At 71.6% G+C, this 19,470-nt stretch overlaps 1 protein-coding gene across 1 annotated transcript in view; it reads left to right on the forward strand.

The window, feature by feature from the left end:
- Positions 1 to 4,359: 4,359 nt before the first annotated feature.
- Positions 4,360 to 19,470, forward strand: part of CELSR1 (cadherin EGF LAG seven-pass G-type receptor 1) — a 58,648-nt gene continuing 43,537 nt past the window's right edge. Inside the window, exon 1 of the mRNA XM_037513371.2 lies at positions 4,360 to 7,933. Within this exon, the coding sequence (XP_037369268.1) occupies positions 4,360 to 7,933 (3,574 nt within the window). The remainder of the gene's footprint in view (positions 7,934 to 19,470) is intronic.

A 19,470-nucleotide genomic window follows, 5' to 3' on the forward strand; every position in this document is an offset into this window, starting at 1 on the left:
ACGCACACCGCGCCCCGCGTCCCACACAGGAGACCGAGTCCTGGCGGGGCCGCGCGGCCCCTGGCCTGGGGTGTGCACGGGCAGGCGTCCCAAAGGCGGGCCCCTCGTCCCTGCGGCCTCTCCCTCTGTCGCCCGGAGGCCTTTCCAGATGGCCTTGCCCCAGACAGCCCCCTGTCCGCCCCGATTTCCTTCTTCTGAAGGCATGCGCCTGCGTTTGTCCCCGCCCGCCCCTCCTGACCCCACTCTCCCCGCGAGGACTCTGCTGTGCGCGGCTGCTGAGGCACTGGGTGGGCACCGAGGCTTAGAGGGTGGACACTGAGGCTTAGAGGGTGGGCACGAGGCTTAGAGGGTGAGCACTGAGGCTTAGAGGGTATTGAGTGGGCACAGAGGCTTAGAAGGTGGGCACTGAGGCTTGGAGGGTGGACACCGAGGCTTACAGGGTGGACACTGAGGCTTAGAGGGACCTTAGCTCTAGGTTTAGCCACGGGGTGCCCCTGCCTCCCTGCAGCCGGGGTCAGGAGCTCTCCCTGGAGAGCAATAGTGCCCGCTCAGCCGGCCGCCCCCCGGGCAGCTCCAGTTCTTCGCCCTGAGCCCAGCAGGAAAGTCCCCAAACAACGTCCCTGCAGCCACCGATGACAACCAGACCGTGGTCAAATGGCAAAATAAGAAAATAAGGAATGTTTCCAGAAAGACCGTGGCAACAGGTGCTGGCAGGCGTGGGGGGCCGGCGGCCCGTCCACCGCTGGGGCGCAGGAGCAGTCCTCTCGGGAGCCAGCACCGAGCGGGGGCTCGAGGGCGGCACAGGCCACCAGCCCCGGGGAGCAGGGGGACGGCCGGGCCCGCCTCGGCTGCACGCGGCGAGCACGTGTGCCGGGGGCCGGAACGAGCGCCGTGAAAAGAGGGAGAGTGACGATGACAGCGGCACGGGTGTCTGTGGTGCACCCCGGGGGGCCCTGAGCACCCCTGCCAGCCCCTCTTGGCCTGCTCCGGTACCCCTGCCCTCGGGAGCCCCTCAGCCTGCCACCTCCCCTGGCGCCGCCCTCTGTGTCTGGGTGCTCGGGGCCGGAGCCGGCCCCTCCGTGTCTGCCAGCTCGGGTCACTCTCGGGAGGCCGCGCCGTGGCCACGGAGCCAGGCTAGGCCCGTTCCTGGCCATGCCATCTGCTCACGGGCGGCTCGGCAGGTGCTGGGCGGGAGGGCGGTGGCACCTGCCGTCTACGCGGGGCATGGACCGTGCTCGGCCACTAGAGGCCAGTGCAGCCCAGGGTGGGCCCGGAAGGGCTGCCCAGGATGGCTCAGAGGGCCTGGAGGACAGGCCTGTGTCCCTGCTCCCTCCCAGCTCCCAGGGCGGCAGCTGGGGACACCCGAGCCTTCCAGCGCTCTCCTGGATCCCAGGCCCGTTCCGGGGGCCCGGTGCCGGTTCTCATGAGCACCCCAGGGAGCCGGGCGCTCCGGGACCCGCACCAGAGGCCCAGGGGCCCGCGCCGCAGTCCAAGGCCTGGACGCTTGGAAGTGGTATTTGACTTAGACAGGTTCTGGCAACTTCCAAGCAGAAAGTTTTCTGTTCCGCCGCAGCACTGCCTCCCTCCGGGAGCCCCGTGCCTGGAGCGCCCGGCCGGGCTCTCGCTCGCTCCACCGCCTGACCAGCCGGAGCCGCCGCCTTCCTGCCCCAGGCTCCAGCTTCCGCAACTTTCCACAAGTCAGACCCCACCAGAGGGGGGGCACGGGGAGGGGAGAAGGCCGTGGACGCCCGTCCCAGAGGTTCCCCCCCGAAGGCCAAAAAGAGGGCACGGGCCCGCCGGGGCTTGCTTCTGGGCCTGGAGGCTGGGTGCTCGGCTGCGGCTGCAGAGCCACCCAGGAATGCGGGTGTGGGGCTGTGGGGAGCTGTGGGGGGCCGTGGGGGGCATGGGGGGGGTCCAGGTCCCGCGCACGTCCCTCTGGCTCCGGCCCGGCCGAGCTGCGTTTGGAACATGCTCGGCAGCGTGTCTTCGGCTGTAAAGAAACTATTTTAAAAAGTGCTGCTTCCCGGGGGCGCTTCTGGGGCGGGGGAGAGGGAGGGTGCCCGCGGCTGTGGGCACGAAGCAGCTTTGGCCCTCCTGATGCCCCCAGGGCCCCTCAGAGTCGCTGGGTGCCTGCGGGAGGGAGAGGGCTGCTCCTCGGGGTGCCCCAGGTGAGCGGGCAAGTCCCTCAGCTGTGGCCGGCTGGGGTGGCCGCACCCCTGGGGCTGGGGGAGGGCTGCACCCCCATCTGTCCAGCAAGGCTGTGCCCGTGTCCCGCACTCAGTTCCACCCCTGCCCCAGGGCAGCGAGGCGGCTCCTGGGCCTCGGCCGGTGCCCCTGAGGACAGCTGGGGCGCTGTCCCCACCAGCCCCTTGCGATGACCTTGTCGTGCCTCCCCGGCCGTGGCCGCTGCTCTCTCGGGCAGAAGGGGGCCGCGCCCCAAGGTCACGCGCTGCGGCGGGTCGGAGGAAGGTTCGCTGGGGCGCCCCGCGCAGGTGGGGCTCGGCTGCCCGCGCAGGGCGCGCGGGAAGGGCGGGGGCCGCGCGCGCACCCAGAGCCCGCGCCCCGCACCGGTCGGGACAGGCGCCCCGCCCCGCCCCGCCCCGCCGCGCCCCGCCCCGCCGCGGCCCCCGCTCGCCCGCCCGGGCGCCCGGCTCCCCCGGGCCCAGCCCCGCCTGCGCCAGCGGCCGACGCGGCTCCGGCTCCGGGACTGGGCGGCCGCGCAGGTGCCTCCCCGGAGCGGCCCCCGCGCCCGCGTCTGACTTTTCAGAAACAGCAAGTGGGGGCGCGAGCCCGAGTGGCCGAGCCCCGCCCGCCCCTGGCTCTCGGGGGCCCTGCGGACCCCACCTGGCCGGCGGGTCTTCCGCGGGGAGGGGTCCTCCCGGCCCCCGAGACACGGGCTTCCTCCCCCGCCCGCACCCCGCTTCCCAGCGGCCCGTGGACACTCCGGGCTGAGGGGCCCCGCTGCCCCGCGGGAAGGAGGCGCCCCCGCCGCGTTCCCCGCCCCCGAGCCACGCTGCCCGCCCTGCGGCTCAGCCGGGGCACGCGCCCCCCCCCCCCGTCACAGGACCCCCAAAGTGGTGAGCGAGCGAGGTGGCCCAGCGCCCCTTCTATGGGGCCATCGGGCCTGCGGCTGCCCACGCGCGCCCCGCTGCGAGGCCGCGGCGTTGCGCCCCAGATGACCGGGCGCCCGAGCCCCCCTACTTCCCCGGGGAGGCCGCGGCTCCGAGGTCCCTCCCCGCGGCTCCCCAGGAGCCCGGGGGGGGGTGTGTGTGCGAGCGTGAGCCCGCGCGCCCCGCCCCGCCCCCCAGTCGCCTGCGGGGCCGGCAGGCCTGGGGGGCACCCCGGGCGCGGAGACCCTGGGACCCGCCGGCGCGCGCGAGCGCTCAGGCCCGGCTGGCCTCCCGCCCGCGCCCCAAACCCCGAGCGAGCCCGCCCTGCTCGGCTTCGCGGTCAGAAGTTGCGCCCCGAGCTCGGGGGCGCCGGGGGCTCGGAGCCGGGAGGCGCTGTCGGGCGGGCGCGCCCCCGGGTCGCCGCGGCCCCGAATGGGGGGCGCGTCCCGGCCTCGCTGCCCGGCGCCCCCGCGCCCCCGCCCCTTCCCGGGCCCGCACGAGCGCCCGGGCGGCGGCTTCCGAGGACGGTCCCGCTGCGGCGCGGGCTCGGGGGGGGGCCGGGGCCCCCGGGGGAGCCAGCGCCCCGCCGGACGCGGCAGCCGGGCGGGGGACCCCCGCCCCGCCTCTCCCGCGGGCTCCCTCGCCCCGCCCCCCGCGGAGGCCGCAGGGCAGTGGGCCGGGCCCCCGCTCCCGCCCGGCTGCGCCCCCGCGTCGCCATAGAGACCCGCGGGCGCGCACCCCGGGCCGCTCCCCCCGCGGAACAATGCGCGGCGGCGGCGGGCGGGGCGGGGCGGCCGGGGGCGGGGAGAGCGCGCAGGGCGCGGGCGGCGCTCGCCGGGCTCTGCGGCCCCGGGGTCTGCGCGCGCGGAGCTGCCCGGCCCGCTCGGAGCGCGGCCCCCGCCCGCCGCTTCCCACGCCGCGCCGGCCCGCGCGGGCACCTGGAGCCGCCGGGGCCGGCGCCGCAGGTTGATGCGCGGCGCCCTCCGGGACGCGCGAGGAGCCATCTTGGAACCAACTTCGCCAACTTCGGCAAAGTGCTCTCGCGGTGGAAGCCGCGGGCGAGGCCGGGCGCGCGGCCCCCGGAGAGCCCGCCGGGGCCCCCGGGAGGGCGGGGCGCGGGTCTCCCCGAGGGCCCGGCGCCGGGCGCGCGGGGGCCGCCGCCGGGGCGCGCCGGGCGGGTGCGCGGCCGCGCCGGGTGCATGGATTGTGCTCGGGCGCCCGGCTCGGGCTCGGGCTCGGGCTCCGGGCCATGGCGCCGCCGCCCGTGCTGCCCGCGCTGCTGCTCCTGGCCGCGGCCGCCGCCCTGTCCGCGCCGGGGCTGCGGGCGGCCGCCTGGGAGCTGCGCGTGCCCGGCGGGGCCCGCGCCCTCGCCCTGGGGCCCGCGTGGACCTCCGCGCCGGACGCCGCGCGCGCGCCGCGGGAGCCGCTGGACGTGAGCCGCGAGGGGCGGCCGGCGGGGCGGCGGCGCGGGCCGGGCGCGGGGCCCCGGGGCTGCGCGCGCCTGGGGGGGCGCCCGCCGCCGCCGCTCGTCCGCCCGGCGGCCCGCGCCGCCCCGACGGCCCTGCGCCTCCGCCTGCGCGCGCGCGCCCTCGGCCCCGGCGGCGGCGCCCGGCCCCGGCCCCGGCGGGGACTCGCCCCGAGCGCGGAGCTGCGCGCGCGGGCGGTGCTCGCGGTGCCGGGCCCGGGCGCGGCGCGGTGCTTCCCGGCGCGCGGCGGCGAAGGGGCCGCGCTGCACTCGGCGCTCGCCGCCCTGACCGCCTTCCCCGCCTGCCGCTGCCCCGCGCGCGCCGGGGCCCGCTGCCCGCGCCGCCCCGTCTGCCTGGCGCCCGGCGCCTCGGCCCGCCTGCGCCTGCTGTGCGCCCTGAGGCGCGCGGCCGGCGCCGCGCGGGTGGAGCTGGCGCTGGAGGCGGCCCCGGGCACGCGCCCCCCGGCGGGGCAGGGGCTGGGGCCGGGGCCGGGGCCGCCGCGGCGGGCCCGACGGGGCGCCGGCGGCGGCAGCACGAGCCCGCAGTTCCCGCTGCCCAGCTACCAGGTGTCGGTGCCCGAGAACGAGCCGGCGGGCACCGCGGTCATCGAGCTGCGGGCGCACGACCCCGACGAGGGCGAGGCGGGGCGCCTGCGCTACCAGATGGAGCCGCTGTTCGACGAGCGCTCGGGCGCGTTCTTCCTCATCGACCCCGCCACGGGCGCCGTGACCACGGCGCGCGAGCTGGACCGCGAGACCAAGGACACGCACGTGCTCAAGGTGAGCGCCGTGGACCACGGGTCCCCGCGCCGCTCGGCCGCCACCTACCTCACCGTCACGGTCAGCGACACCAACGACCACAGCCCGGTGTTCGAGCAGGCGGAGTACCGCGAGCGCGTGCGTGAGAACCTGGAGCTGGGCTACGAGGTGCTGACCATCCGCGCCACCGACGGGGACGCGCCCTCCAACGCCAACATGCGCTACCGCCTGCTCGAGGGCGCGGGCGGCGTCTTCGAGATCGACGCGCGCTCGGGCGTGGTGCGCACACGCGCGCCCGTGGACCGCGAGGAGGCGGCCGCGCACCGGCTGCTGGTGGAGGCCACGGACCAGGGCCGCGACCCGGGCCCGCGCAGCGCCACGGCCGCCGTGCACATCGCCGTGGAGGACGAGAACGACAACTACCCGCAGTTCAGCGAGAAGCGCTACGTGGTGCGCGTGGCCGAGGACGTGGCGGTCAACACGCCCGTGCTGCGCGTGCAGGCCAGCGACCGCGACCAGGGCCAGAACGCGGCCATCCACTACAGCATCATCAGCGGGAACCTGCGCGGCCAGTTCTACCTGCACTCGCTGAGCGGCAGCCTGGACGTGATCAACCCGCTGGACTTCGAGGCCATCCGCGAGTACACGCTGCGCATCAAGGCCCAGGACGGCGGCCGGCCCCCGCTCATCAACTCCTCGGGGCTGGTCTCGGTGCAGGTGCTGGACGTGAACGACAACGCGCCCATCTTCGTGAGCAGCCCCTTCCAGGCGGCCGTGCTGGAGAACGTGCCCGTCGGACACTCGGTGCTGCACATCCAGGCCGTGGACGCGGACGCGGGCGAGAACGCGCGCCTGCGCTATCGCCTGGTGGACACGGCGGCGGCCCCCGCGGGGGGCGGCCCGGCGGTGCCCGGAGACCCCGCGGCGGCCCCCGCCTTCCCGTTCCAGATCCACAACAGCTCGGGCTGGATCACCGTGCGCGCGGCGCTGGACCGCGAGGAGGTCGAGCACTACAGCTTCGGCGTGGAGGCCGTGGACCACGGCTCGCCGCCCATGAGCGCCTCGGCCAGCGTGTCCATCACCGTGCTGGACGTCAACGACAACGACCCCGCGTTCACGCAGCCGGTGTACGAGCTGCGCCTGAACGAGGACGCGGCCGTGGGGAGCAGCGTGCTGACCCTGCGCGCCCACGACCGCGACGCCAACAGCGTGATCACCTACCAGCTCACGGGCGGCAACACGCGCAACCGCTTCGCGCTCAGCAGCCAGAGCGGCGGCGGCCTCATCACCCTGGCGCTGCCGCTGGACTACAAGCAGGAGCGCCAGTACGTGCTGGCCGTGACGGCGTCGGATGGCACGCGCCAGCACACCGCGCAGGTCTTCATCAATGTCACGGACGCCAACACGCACCGGCCAGTCTTCCAGAGCTCCCACTACACGGTGAGCGTCAGCGAGGACCGGCCCGTGGGCACGTCCATCGCCACCATCGGCGCCACGGACGAGGACACGGGCGAGAACGCACGCATCACCTACGTGCTGGAGGACCCGGTGCCGCAGTTCCGCATCGACGCGGACACGGGCACCATCTACACCACCACCGAGCTGGACTACGAGGACCAGGCGGCCTACACGCTGGCCATCACGGCGCGGGACAACGGCATCCCCCAGAAGTCGGACACCACGTCCCTGGAGATCCTCATCCTGGACGCCAACGACAACGCGCCGCGCTTCCTGCGGGACCTCTACCAGGGCTCCGTGCTGGAGGACGCGCCCCCGTCCACCAGCGTCCTCCAGGTCTCGGCCAGCGACCGGGACTCGGGGCCCAACGGCCGCCTGCTGTACACCTTTCAGGGCGGTGACGACGGCCACGGGGACTTCTACATCGAGCCCACGTCCGGCGTGATTCGCACCCAGCGCCGCCTGGACCGGGAGAACGTGGCCGCCTACACCCTCCGAGCCCTGGCCGTGGACCGGGGCAGCCCAGCGCCCCTGAGCGCCTCCGTGGAAGTCCAGGTGACCGTCCTGGACATCAACGACAACCCCCCGGTGTTCGAGCGGGACGAGCTGGAGCTGCTGGTGGAGGAGAACAGCCCGGTGGGGTCGGTGGTGGCGCGCATCCGCGCCGACGACCCCGACGAGGGCCCCAACGCCCAGATCATGTACCAGATCGTGGAGGGGAACGTGCCCGAGGTCTTCCAGCTGGACCTGCTGAGCGGGGACCTGCGGGCCCTGGTGGAGCTGGACTTCGAGGCGCGGCGGGAGTACGTGCTGGTGGTGCAGGCCACGTCCGCCCCGCTGGTGAGCCGGGCCACCGTGCGCGTCCGCCTGGTGGACCAGAACGACAACCCGCCGGCGCTGCCCGACTTCCAGATCCTCTTCAACAACTACGTCACCAACAAGTCCAGCAGCTTCCCCACAGGCGTGATCGGCCGCGTGCCGGCCCACGACCCCGACCTCTCCGACAGCCTCCGCTACACCTTCCTGCGGGGCAACGAGCTGCAGCTGCTGCTGCTGGACCCGGCCACAGGCGACCTGCAGCTCAGCCGGGACCTGGACAACAACCGGCCGCTGGAGGCCCTCATGGAGGTGTCTGTCTCTGGTGAGTGGCCCGCTGGGGTGGGGGCAGGGAGGAGGCCCCCCGCGGCTGCCTGGACAGCCCTGGGGACTGCCTGGGGCCCTGCCTGGGGATTCGAGGCCTCCGGTCAGCAGCAGGGCTGGCTGCCGCGTGTGGACCCTGCTCCTCGCGGCCCCGGCCCCGGCCCCCTTCCCTCGGGTTTGCTTGGCGCGTTCCGCGGCGGCCGCGCCTCCTGACATGTGCTGTCGCCCTGGCGTCGGGGTTATCCGCGTGGCCGGGTGCTGATGAGGCTGCGCCCCTGTCTGGAAAGATCAAAGGTCACTGCCGGCCGTGGGTGCCAATTAGTCCCCGGTGGGACCGTTGGCAATTGCCGGCTGGGGCCTGAGTCACGCCCGTGCCGTCTGCGCGGGTCTGCCGGGCCGTGCGCGCCGGCTGTGTGGGAGCCTTTGAACAGCCTCGCCTCATTTGATCTTGGCTTCGGCTCCTGGACGCGGGCTTATAATTTGGGCGTTACCGCGGGGCCTGCCCAGGTCGGTGGTGGAGCCGGTGAGGGAGCCCCACCTGCCCTCCCAGGCGGGGTGACCGGGGCCGTCGGCTCGCCGGCCGGCAGCTTGGCAGGGAAGGCCCAGCTCTCCAGGTGGCGGCCCTGCGGGCCAGGCGGGGCGGGGGCCGGGGAGAGGGCCCCGCAGCGGGCGTGGGAACTGGGAGGCGGGAGAGAGAGGGAGTTGGGGGAAGGGCTGGGAAACAACTGAGGTGCGTCTGGCGGCTCCTTGGGGGCCCGGGGCCCTTGACCCCAGAGGCAGGGGGTGGCCTTAGTTACAAGACCAGTCTCCCCAGGAGTCCGCGTCTGGCTCTTTGAGACGGCGCAGCCTCCCGGCAGGGCCCGGGAGCGGACGGGGTGGCTTCGGCTGCCGGGCTCCTGACCGGGCCTGGCCTGGGTCTGCGAGGGCGGCTGCCCGCAGGCGTGGGCAGCGCGGGCCCTGCAGGGGCCGACAGGGAGCTGTGAGCGCGTGTGCACAGCCCCGGGCCATTGTCCTCTGGGGTGGATGTTCCGCGTGGCGGTCTCTAGGGAGTCTCCTTCCAGAACCCCTGTGGGTTCTCGTTTTGCCCCCGTTGCTCTGTGGCCGCCGGCGGAGCGGAGGGCGTAGTCTCCACGCCAGCGACTTGGCGCTCACCCTTCCTGCCCCTTGGGCTGCAGGGGGCCGGGCCTGCTGGAGCCGGACGCCTTGTGAGCCTGGAGCAGCGGGAATGCGGGCCCCGCGCTGGCGGGACGGTGGGGTTTCAGGCAGAGTTCTACCGAGTTCTGGGCAGGTACTACCCAGAAGGTAGAACCCGGGGCCTCTGGTGTCCCCGGTGGGCTGCGGCCTGGAAAGCAGGGCCCACGTGGGGGTCTCAGGACACTTGCTGTGTGAACAGCGCGGGGCTCCGAGGCCGTCCCGGGTGACTGTGCGCCCCCGGCTGCAGGGGGCAGGTTCCCAGCTCTCCCTTCCGAGCCCTGTGCCGAGGCTGCTGGGAGGCCAGTGGTGCCAGGCTTGGGGTCCGGTCCCGTTCTGGGGTACATGGCCAGGGAGCCGGCGTGCCTTGCGTCGAGCCTCGATGCAGAGGAAGCCAGACCCGCTCGCTCGGGCCCCGCGACTCAGCGGCCAAGTCCGCCGGGGCGACGGCTCGCTCGTTGTCCTCGTCCTGCAACCTGGACGCAGAGGTTCACGGAAAGCCCTGGGATGAGATCCCCATGTGAGGTGTCGTCAGCTGCCCCCCACTCCCCACGTGCTGCGGCAGAGGGCGAGGGGGTGCCCCGAGAGGCCTGCAGGTTGGGCCCCAGCTGAGCAGGGACGAGGGCGGCCTCCGTGTGGGGCCTCTGCTGTCCCGGCCTGGGCGCCGCACACAGTAGGTCTCAGCAAGCACCTGCGGTCACCGCGGGGCCGGGAGCGGGGCCGGGGCACGGGCAGCCCCCCGCCTTCTGGGCAACCCGCAGTCCTTTTTTGTTTTTAGGTTCAAAGAGCAGGTTTATTAGAAAAGGGAGCGGGCAGTAAAAGACACTTGCGTAGACACAGGCGGGCAGGAGGAGCTGCCGGGAACCCGGATTCTGCTGAGCCCAGAGAGCCGCCGGCCCCCGCCCTGCCCCCCCTCCCCCAGCCTGCTGCTTCCCTTTCTCGCCGCCGCTGCTGGGCGTGCGCGTGTAGGTGCGTGCACACACACGTCCGTTACCTTCCTACGATTCCAAAAAAAGCCTAATCCAAGTGACATCCGAGCGCGATAAGCCACGGTGACTAACGCCAGCCCAGCCTCGCGCCCGTCCGCTCTCGGCGATCAGGACTCTGGCGGGGCGGGCACCTTTCATCCGCGGCGCCGAGGCTGAGGCCGCTGCCCGCCCGCCTGGGTGTCTGCCCCGGGCCTGCAGCGTGCGGGTGGCGCGGGGCTGGGGGCCGGGCTGGGGTCTCGCTGCACAGAGACCCGGCCGCCTCCCAGAGCTGGCAGCCTGTGCCGGGCAGCGGCCCCGTGGGCCTCGGTGTGGTCGTCCTCCCGCCCCCGCCGGCCTCCTCCCCACGAGATTCCGTAGGTGAAGGATCAGCTCCGTCACTCCGCCGGGGGCCAGCCGGTGCTCCCTGCCCCTGAGGCTGGGCGCAGGGTCAGGTCGTGGCCCTCCGCGGGAGCTCCCCCGTCTGTCGGTGCCCGCTGGTCCCCGGGGAGCTCATCTGGCCCGTGGGCTTCTGCCCAGCCTCACACAGCGCCCGTCTGTGCGGCCTGAAGGTTCTGCATTGCTCAGGGCCTTCCAGGCTGAGACGGGGGTCAGGACGTGGGCCGGCCCTCAGCCGTTGGACCTCGCTGGATGGGACACCGGGGCCTGTTTCAATGTCGGGGCTTCCCGGTCACCTGCCCCGCAGAGCCCCATCGCTACGCCTGGGGGCCAGAGCAGCCTGCCAGTTGTGGAGGCCGCACCCTGGGCGCCGAGGGTGAGCCTGTCCCCAGGGGCCAATGGGGCTGCCGTCCTGTGGGAAGGACTGGTGATTGGCGGGAGAGGCCTCCTGGCTTTACCCGCTGTCTGGCCACGCGGCCCAGGGCGCCCGTGCCAGGCCTGCCCAGCGGCTGCAGCGTGGCGCCTCGGGACCCTGTCTTCCGCCAGCCTCGGGGCGGCACCTTGCTCAGGCTGGTGCTAGCTGCCCTGGCCAGCCGTCAGCTCCCGCAGGGGGCCGGGCGGGTGGGCGCGGCCAGGCGGAGCAGCGCGGGCATCTGGGCGGAAGTGACTTGCACTTCCCGGGCGAGGATCCCGGGCGTGTCGTGGCAGCGCTGCAGTCGCTGAGCTGGGGGGAGTGAGCGGTCTCCGTCACCCCACAGTTATGTGGCGGCACGGGCGCTGCCATTCAGAGCCTGGGCCGGGGAGGACAGAGGCGGGTAATTGTGTCTAATTACCAGGCCCCGGGGCTGCCTGTGACCCGCTGGGTCCCTCCGTCTGCCTCTGCCCTTCCCTGCCTCCCAGGCCTCCTCTTCGGGCCTCATGGGGAGGGGTGCGCCCTCAGGCCTCGGGGCCCCAGGGGCAAGTGGTGCTGTGGCGAGTCAGCCCCGGGCCTGGGATCTTAGCCGCTATCCGGGCTGGCCCTGGGCAAGGCACGGTCAGTGTTTGCTGAGTGAATGCGTGATGGCAGGCCGCAGGAACAACATAGCCGACTCCATCCTGCGAGCTGACATGGAGGAAAGCTCTGCTGCGCCCTGGCTCCGTCAGGGGACTGCTTGGTCGGGGGGTCGGGGGTGCGCAGGGGAGCCCGGGCTGCGCCTTAGGGCCGTTCCAGCGCTGCCAGTGCGGACGCAGTGGCTGGGTCCTGTGCCGTCCGGCCTGCGCGAGGCCGGTGGCGATGGCCAGGCAGGGCCACTGGGGAGGCCGCTATGTCCGGGCAGCCCTCGGTGGCCGTCTGCTGCCTGCAGAGGTGGCCGCCGTCACGTGGCTGTCTCCCTGCCAGCATTGCCCTGGGACGCGCCGCTGCCCATGCTCAGCAGCCCCTCCTGGGAAGCTGCGGTTCGAATGCTCAGCCCCGCTGGGCCCCCACAGAGCCCGAAGGCCGAGGGGCTCTTGGGCTAGGGTGACCCCACTGGGCAGCAGCAGCGCTGCCCAAAGCCAGCAGGACGGGTGGGCCAGGCAGAGGGGCGTCAGGAACACTCAGGATTTGGCAAGTAGGTGAGGCTCTCGGAAGGACCAGGCCGGCGCGGGCCCCAACAAAGACCACAAGCCCCCCAGTGCCGGGAGCCCTGCTCCACCTGCAGTGACGCAGGGGCCCCCGAGGACGCTGCCGCGGGGGGCAGGTGGGGCACCGGGGCAGGGTTCTGGGTCCTGCGGCCTCCTCATGTGCGGTGGAGCAGGCGGGGTGGCCCCGAGCATGGTGGGGTGGGGCTCTCGGGACCCCGCCAGCACCCGCACCTCTGCACTGGCCCCTGAGGGGACCCTGGACTGTGGTTCCTGCCCCCCTCAGGCTGTGGCAGGCGTGGGGGCAGGATGGAGGCCCTGGACTGACTGTGGGGCCTCCTGGGGCTCCTGCCGCTGTCCTGACGGGCTCCGCTGGGGTCGGCCTGCGCTTGCTGGTGCAGCCACGGGCTTTGGGAGCCCGGGTGGGGCGCGGGAAGGCCCCGCCTCCCGGGCCTTGGTCCCCAGTCCTGGGCATCTTTCCAGAGGGTTCTGGGCGCATCCCCACCTGGCCAGTGGCACCGGGTCCCTGAAGCTGGAGCACAGCTGCCGACTGGTGTGCTCGCGCCCTGTCGGCCTGCCCGGGGGCCGGGTGCAGCTCGAATGTTGGGTGTTCTAGGAACGTCCCCCTGAAGAGGCAGCCTGGGGAGGGTGAGGCCCGGAGGGCGACACCCCCAGGACTTGTTGGGACTTGGGTGCGGGCCGGGGAGAGGGAGCCTGGGCCGCACCTGTGGGCTGTGCCCTCAGGTGAGGACTCTGCTGTGTGCAGGGCCGGGGCCCGGGCCGGGGGGTCACCCCTGAGTGTGGAAGGGAGCGTGTGCCGTCTGTGGCCTCCTCCCTCGGCCACCTGGCCAGCAGACCTGCTGCCCACCCAGGTACCAGGTGCAACTTGTGCTGGGGTGGTGGGGCGGGGAGTCCTGGGTGGGGTGTCCGTCTGGAGGTGCCATGGGAGATGTCAGTGTGGGGGCTCCAGGGGAGATACCAGCCTGGGGGTGCCAGGTGAGGGTGCCAAGCTGTAGACACTGCCTGGGCACTTGGCCACCATGTTCTCTAGATCCTTCCGGGGCAGTGAGCGCCTCTTTGTGGGGGAAGGGGACGGGGAGGTAGACTAGGTTTAGTCTAAGAAAAAACCATAAAAGTCTCATCAGCCAAAAAAAATGAAACCTGGAAAAACTTCAAATAGTCGTGAGTCCGCAAAGCGGGAAATCAGCACTTTCTGCCGAGCCGGCTCGTGTTTTTCTGGGGTGTGGCCGCACCGGCTTCCGTCCCCCAGCCCGGGGCGACCCGGCCGCCCTCCTGCCTCTGGAGCCCGCCTGGGCGCGGGGCTGGGGTGTGCGCCTCCCGCCCGGCGCGGTTCTGGAGACCAGTTCTCGGGGTGTGGGCTGGTCCGTTTGGCGTCCCGGTCCGTCAGACTCTGCTCAGGTGGCTCTCGGGAAATCTGTGCTGCCCGGGGCGGGCGAGCAGTGCACGGGACCCCAGGGGGGCTCGTGGGTCCCGCCCCACAGGTCTGAGCCGGTGACCCCGCCGCATGTCTCTTCGGGGGAGCGCGGGGCCCCTGATCCGGCTGCAGCCTCCCGCTCCTGCCCCTGAGCAGACCGATGCGTGCACGTCGGCTCACACGGCTGCCTCACCTTGGTCCCGCAATTCCCAATTTTCCCTCCTCCCGGGACGACTCTCCCCAACTTGATCTTCGAGTCTGAACCAGTCTTGCCTGCCGTGGAGGCCCTGGACGCGTGCTGGCCTCGAGCTGTGGTGTCGTCCTGCGTGGGCAGGGCTGCGGCCTCGTGAAGGCCCGAGGTTGCTCTCCATGGCGGTTGAGGCCACTTCCCGTGGCCCACGCAGGTGACGGGCTGGGAGTGCAGGCGACACCCCACCGCAGGCCCCCACCCCCAGGCGCCAGAGCCTCAGGCCTCGGCTTAGGGGGGCAGCCCCTCGCCGCCCCCGGGCTGTGTGGAGGCAGCGGCAGGCGCCTGGGGGTGGAAGTGGGGGCCACACCACTTCCCGGGGCTCTACCCAGGAGTGCAGGCCTGATCTGCCGGGAGTGGGTCCTGTCCCCGCGAGGCTGGAGCCAGAGGCACCACCAGCTGAACCACCAGCTGAACCCAGCATGTCCAGAGCCCCGCAGTCTCCAGGAAGGAGCCTCTCCTGAGCGGTGGGACAGCAGCTGTCCAGCTGGAGTCCCTCGGATGCTGACCCAGTGCCCAGAGGGCAGGTCAGGTCCCTGAGGGGCTGGGAGGAGGTGCCTGAGGGCCCCCTGGGTGTGGCCTCGCCCTCCTGTCCCCTGGCCCTGCGCACAGCCTGAACCACCTGGTTTCTGATTGGGGTGCGAGTGCCCATAACTGGGGGGAGGGGGCCGTGACGCTTCCGGCTGGTTCCTGATTCCTCGGCCGTGGGGTGGGGACACGTCGGTCACTTTCATTTTGAGACAGCCACGAGCCGCCCGGGTGGCGGGCAGTGGTCACGGGGCCACTTCCAGCGAATGGACCCGGGGCGAAGGGCTGCGGTGCTTGCGAAGTCCCCCGCAGGCCAGACGCGCAGGTGTGGGCCAGCCCGGCCAAACCCTGGCGCCCTTCCCGCCCCGCGGAGGGGGAGCCCGTCCCTTGCGCCGGCCTTTGTGTGGCACCGGGCAGGCTGCGGCTGTCATTGTCCTCCGGGTTACTCATCAACCACCTCTGCCCAGGGGCTGCGGTTGCCGTGGTTACCGCGGGGCTGTGAATGTGATCCGGGCCCTGGGGGAGGGCCGGGCTCTGCATGAAAGGGAATCTCCAGTGGGCGCTGAGCCCTGCCGGGCGCTGGCCTGTGCGCTCTGGGCGGCCGGGGACTAGGCTGTGGCCAGGGGCCAGGTTGGGGTTGCCTAGGAGAGACTGGACCCCGGGAAGTCATCCTGGGGACCTGTGGTGTTCTGGGGGGCCCAGGGGACCAAGGCTCGGGGGGGTGGGCAGGCAGTGGAGGGGCTGCAAGCCCAGGGTGTCAGGAGAACCCAGGAGGGAGCTCCACACTGTGGACAGCCTGGAAGGCAGTCGAAGCCCAGAGGTCGGGGCTGGCGGGGGACCAGCACCCCGTGAGCTCCCGAGTGGACACAGCAGCCCGGGCACCTTGCTGGGCCCAGGAAAGGCGTGAGGCCGGGGGTGTCCGTGTGTCCAGGGGAGTGAGGTGAGGTGCAGCATTGCTCACGACGGCCAGCCAGCCAGGAATAAGCTGGTGAAGGTGGGCGGAGACAGGCGTAATGAGAAACTCAGGAAGATTTAAATAAAAGAGGGGATTAACCACGCTCTGGGCAGACTCAGGCCCGAGAACGGTGTATGGATTTAGTGCAGCGCCAGCCAAGCCCGCGGGATTTTTGGGGGGAATTGTAAAAAAGGTGCTGGCCGATTATGAAATTTATGTATAAGCGCACGCACGTTTACGGGCGAGTAATGCAGCGAACGTCACGTGTACGTGAAGTTGTGGGGAAGCGGCAGCGTATTCTCGGGGAGCAGCAGGGCTCGGCCTCTGGCAGCCGAGGCTCGTGAAGAAGCCGTTGTGATTTCGTGGGTCCCTCTGCCCCCGCCCGCGCCCTTCCTGACCCAGACATGAAGTCTCTGCAGTGGCGCAGCCCCTCCTCCATGGCACAGCCCCCCTCCGTGGCACAACCCTCGTTCCGTGGCACAGCCACCTTCTCCGTGGCACAGCTCCCCTTCCATGGCACAGTTGCCCCCTCTGTGACATAGACGCCCCCTCCGTGGCATAGTCCCCCTTCCGTGGCACAGCCGCCCCCTCCCTGGCACAGCTCCCCGTACCATCTAGCACAAGTGCAAGGCAAATCTCACCCGCGGGGCATGGGGGGTGGGTTCCCCAGCGAGGCCTTGCAGGACGGTGGCCTTTTCTGTCCACCCCAGGACACGGTGTGCACGCACACACACTAATGCGCACACAGAACAAAGCGTGGGGCTCGTGCACAAGAGCTCACACGTGCGTACATACCACACACACTCCACTAGCACTGCTGTGCACACTCTCCCGGCACCTTTCCTGTGGCCAGTGAGTGTCCCCCATGAGTGACCCCTGTGGTTGGAGGCTGGGGGCAGGAGAGGTTGGGCTCCTGCCTGGACCTGGCAGCAGTGTTCAGCCGTCACCCCCTCTCTTCAGCCCCCCAGCCATGCCCCTGTCCCTGCGAGGGCCTGGGGTGCCCCCGGGGGTGAGAGCCCTGCCCCACTGACCGACAGCATGACAAGAACAGAGGCCAGCGGGAGCAGGCGCTGACCATGGCTGGCTCCCCACAAGCCATCTGTGCTTCCTGCCTACAGCACCCCATTCAGGCAGCCCCGCACCCCATTCTCACCTGGACACTCCCGGCATCCCTGTTCTCAAGCTGGACACCCCCACGGTGTGTCCCACACTAATGGCTGTAGCCCCGTCTGTCCCCCACCAGGCTGGGGGGCTTGAGGGCAGCACCATGGCATTCCCTCTCGGCACCCCCAGATCTGGGCCTGGCACCGAGGTGGCTTGTTGAATTAATGACCAACGACAATCAAACTTCTTTGCGCTAGAATTACAGATTAAGATCTTGAGGGAGATTTATTGCACCAGGTAATTTTTAACCGTAAATGAGTTGTGAGCGCAGTCGGCGGGCGATTCCTGCAGAACTTACTCCCTTTTCAGGCTCCTGGGGGCTCCTTGGAGGGAACTCGGGGTGCGTGTGGTGACAGCAGTGACCCCGGCCAGGGCATGTGCGAGGATGTGTGCGTGGGGTGTGTGTACAAGTGCACAGGTGTGAGTGTGTAAGTGCCAGAGCAGGATCGTACCTGGGTGTGTGTGCGGGTGTGTGCGTGAGCAGTGTGTGAGTGAGTGAGGACGTGGCACGGGTGTGCATGCGGTGTGGGGCGTGGGGCGCGCTCTGCCAGAGGACAGGGATGGGACGTGCAGGAGGTGGGAGGAGCAGCGCCTCCCGGGGCCGGTGGCCCGGCTGGGGACGCAGGGACGGGCTGGGGGGGCGTGGGGCGCGTCTCCCAAGCTTCCGTGCAGATGGCGTCCAAGCGGGTGGCTCTGAAAGCCTGAGACGGGGCCGCGGACCAGAGGGGCCCGGGATGGGTCAGCGTCGCGGAAAAGCCCAGCCGGCTCACACAGCAGGGGACGGCGCTGGCCCCGGTCTGCCCTGCCCGGGCGGGGGTGGCCAGGGAGAGGGGCCCGCGGCTCCGGACGCCGACCTCAGCATCTGGGCGCGGGGAGGGAGGCCCGGACGGAGCCAGGGCCAAGCCCGGCGCAGGCGGACACTGCAGGACGCGGCCGTGGGGGGGGCGCGCCAGCACCGCACTCCCCTCGCGGGACTGTGGCACGCTTCCCCGGGCGGGGTGTCCCCCAGGGGGTGCCCCCTCCGTCCCCAGAGCTCCCGGCTAATCACGGAAAGCCGCGCCTTCCCCGGCTAGAGTCAGGCGCGCGCGGCCTCTGGAACTGGACGGTGGGAATTTTCTTAGCAAATATTTGAGCAGAAGAAGCCGTGCTCGCTCCCCGCTCCCCGCGCCGCGGGCCGGCCAGTTCATAGACGTCTGGGCCAATATTTGATCTTTCCGCGGGAAGAAAGTGACTCCGGCCGCGCCCGCGGGGTCGGCCAGGGCCCCGGGAGCGGCAAGAGCAGCTGTCGCCCGCGGTGGGTGGCCGAGGGCGGCTGAGACCCCGCGGTGGGGCCGGGGTGGCCCCAGGCAGCACCCGGGTCCCGCAGGTGAGCGGCGGCGAGGCTCCCTCCCTGCCCCTCCGACTTGGGGCGCACACCCCCGGCTCGGGGCTCCCGTGCGCCGTGTGGTCCTGTGCGAGGAAGCCGGGAAGGGGCTTCAGGGCCCCTGAGCGGGGACACGGGCCCCCAACCCCTCCTTGGGCCCGGCCCCTGGGGGAGGCTGAACCTGCAGCGGGTCCTGCCCCGCGGCCCGCCCACCCCCCTGGGTTTCTGAAGGTCCCGGGGTTCCCTGCCGGGTGCCGCAGCGCGGGACGGTTGGGGTCCGGGCGGCTGCTGCACCTGTGCTCAGGTGTGCTCGCTCCCCGGGGCACCGTGTCTGGGGCTCTCCTCCAGTCCCTTTGTTGTCGCTCTTTGCTCTTAAGTAGCTACAAATTATCGGGGTTAGAACCCTCACAGCTCCCGCTCCTCATTAAGCCTCCGCACATAATAATCACTCTCTCTCCCGGCTCCCGTGCTCCCGGCGCAGGCGCTGCCCCTCTGTGCCCCTCGTCTTGGGGGGGTCGGTCGGGCCCCTCCCTGGGGTGAGAGCAGAGGCCGGGGGCCGGCAGTGGCGCACGCTCTGGGGAGACCCCACCCCATCACGGGTGGGGAAGAGGCTCGGGCATTGCCAGGCCCCGGAGAGGGTGGGCGCGGTGCCCTCGAGACACCTTGATGGGCCTTGGGGACTTGCTGGTGGTGGCCAATGGCCCCCCACTCCTTGCTGAAAGGCTCCCAAGCCCTCCCCGATCAAGAGGAAAGGGACCGCAGGCTCCCCTGGGCGGGTGGCTTTTTAAAAACACAGTCCCCGGCCCCCCGGGGGTGCAGGGGTTGAGTCTCAGCTCTGTGAAGCTGCCCACAGCCTCTGCCGCCCAAGTGCAATCCCCGCCAGGGAGCTACCCCCACGGCGCAGCAGACCTCTCCTGTCCCCAGGGCTCCCTCAGCAGTGGGTTTCAGTGGATCCACTTGTTCTGCTCCCCACTCTGTCTCTGGGGAGTCCTCTCAGCCCTGCACCTCTGGCCTGCCCTCGCGCCCCCACGGCCCTCGCGCCCCCAAAGCCGTCATGCCCCCACAGCCCTTGCGCCCCCACGGCCCTCGCGCCCCCACGGCCCTCGCGCCCAGTCGCGCCCTCTCCCCTCCTGGGCTCCCCCAGCTCTGTGACGCGTGTGTCAGTCCAGACGGCACCGGTCCCCAGCCCCCGTCCGCTCCACAAATCTAAAAGCTCTGAAAGCCCAAGTGAATTTTGGAGAAATTCATTTGGTGGCAAAACTTGCCCCGGGCTCCCGTGAGACGGAGGACACGGGTCCTGCCAGCGTGAGGCTCGTGCGTGTGGCCGCAGGCAGAGTCCGTGTTTGCCGCGGGGCCTGCTGGTGCCTGAGATGGCGAGCGCCGCGGACCTCTGCCACTTCAAAGCATTCCGAATTCCACGACCACCTGGCCCCAAGGGTTTCAGATAAGGGTGGGCCATTTTCACAGCTGCGTAGTATTCCCTCGGGTGAACACACGCACCCCCGCACGCACGCACACGCCCGTCCTGCTTGATTCACCTCGGATCTCCCTGGTGGAGGAGGCTTGGCGCTCCCGGGTGTGCGCTCCCTGGATTTGCTGGCCCGGCTGTGGGAAGGTCCCGCTCCCGGGTAACACCAGGTGTCTGGCGGCCTCCTGTGTTTCTGGGTCCTGGCACATTCGAGGGGCCCTGGA

Source organism: Talpa occidentalis, unplaced genomic scaffold, assembly GCF_014898055.3.
Source record: "Talpa occidentalis isolate TD23 unplaced genomic scaffold, MPIMG_talOcc4v2.1 talOcc4.16, whole genome shotgun sequence".
Classification (NCBI taxonomy): domain Eukaryota; kingdom Metazoa; phylum Chordata; class Mammalia; order Eulipotyphla; family Talpidae; genus Talpa; species Talpa occidentalis.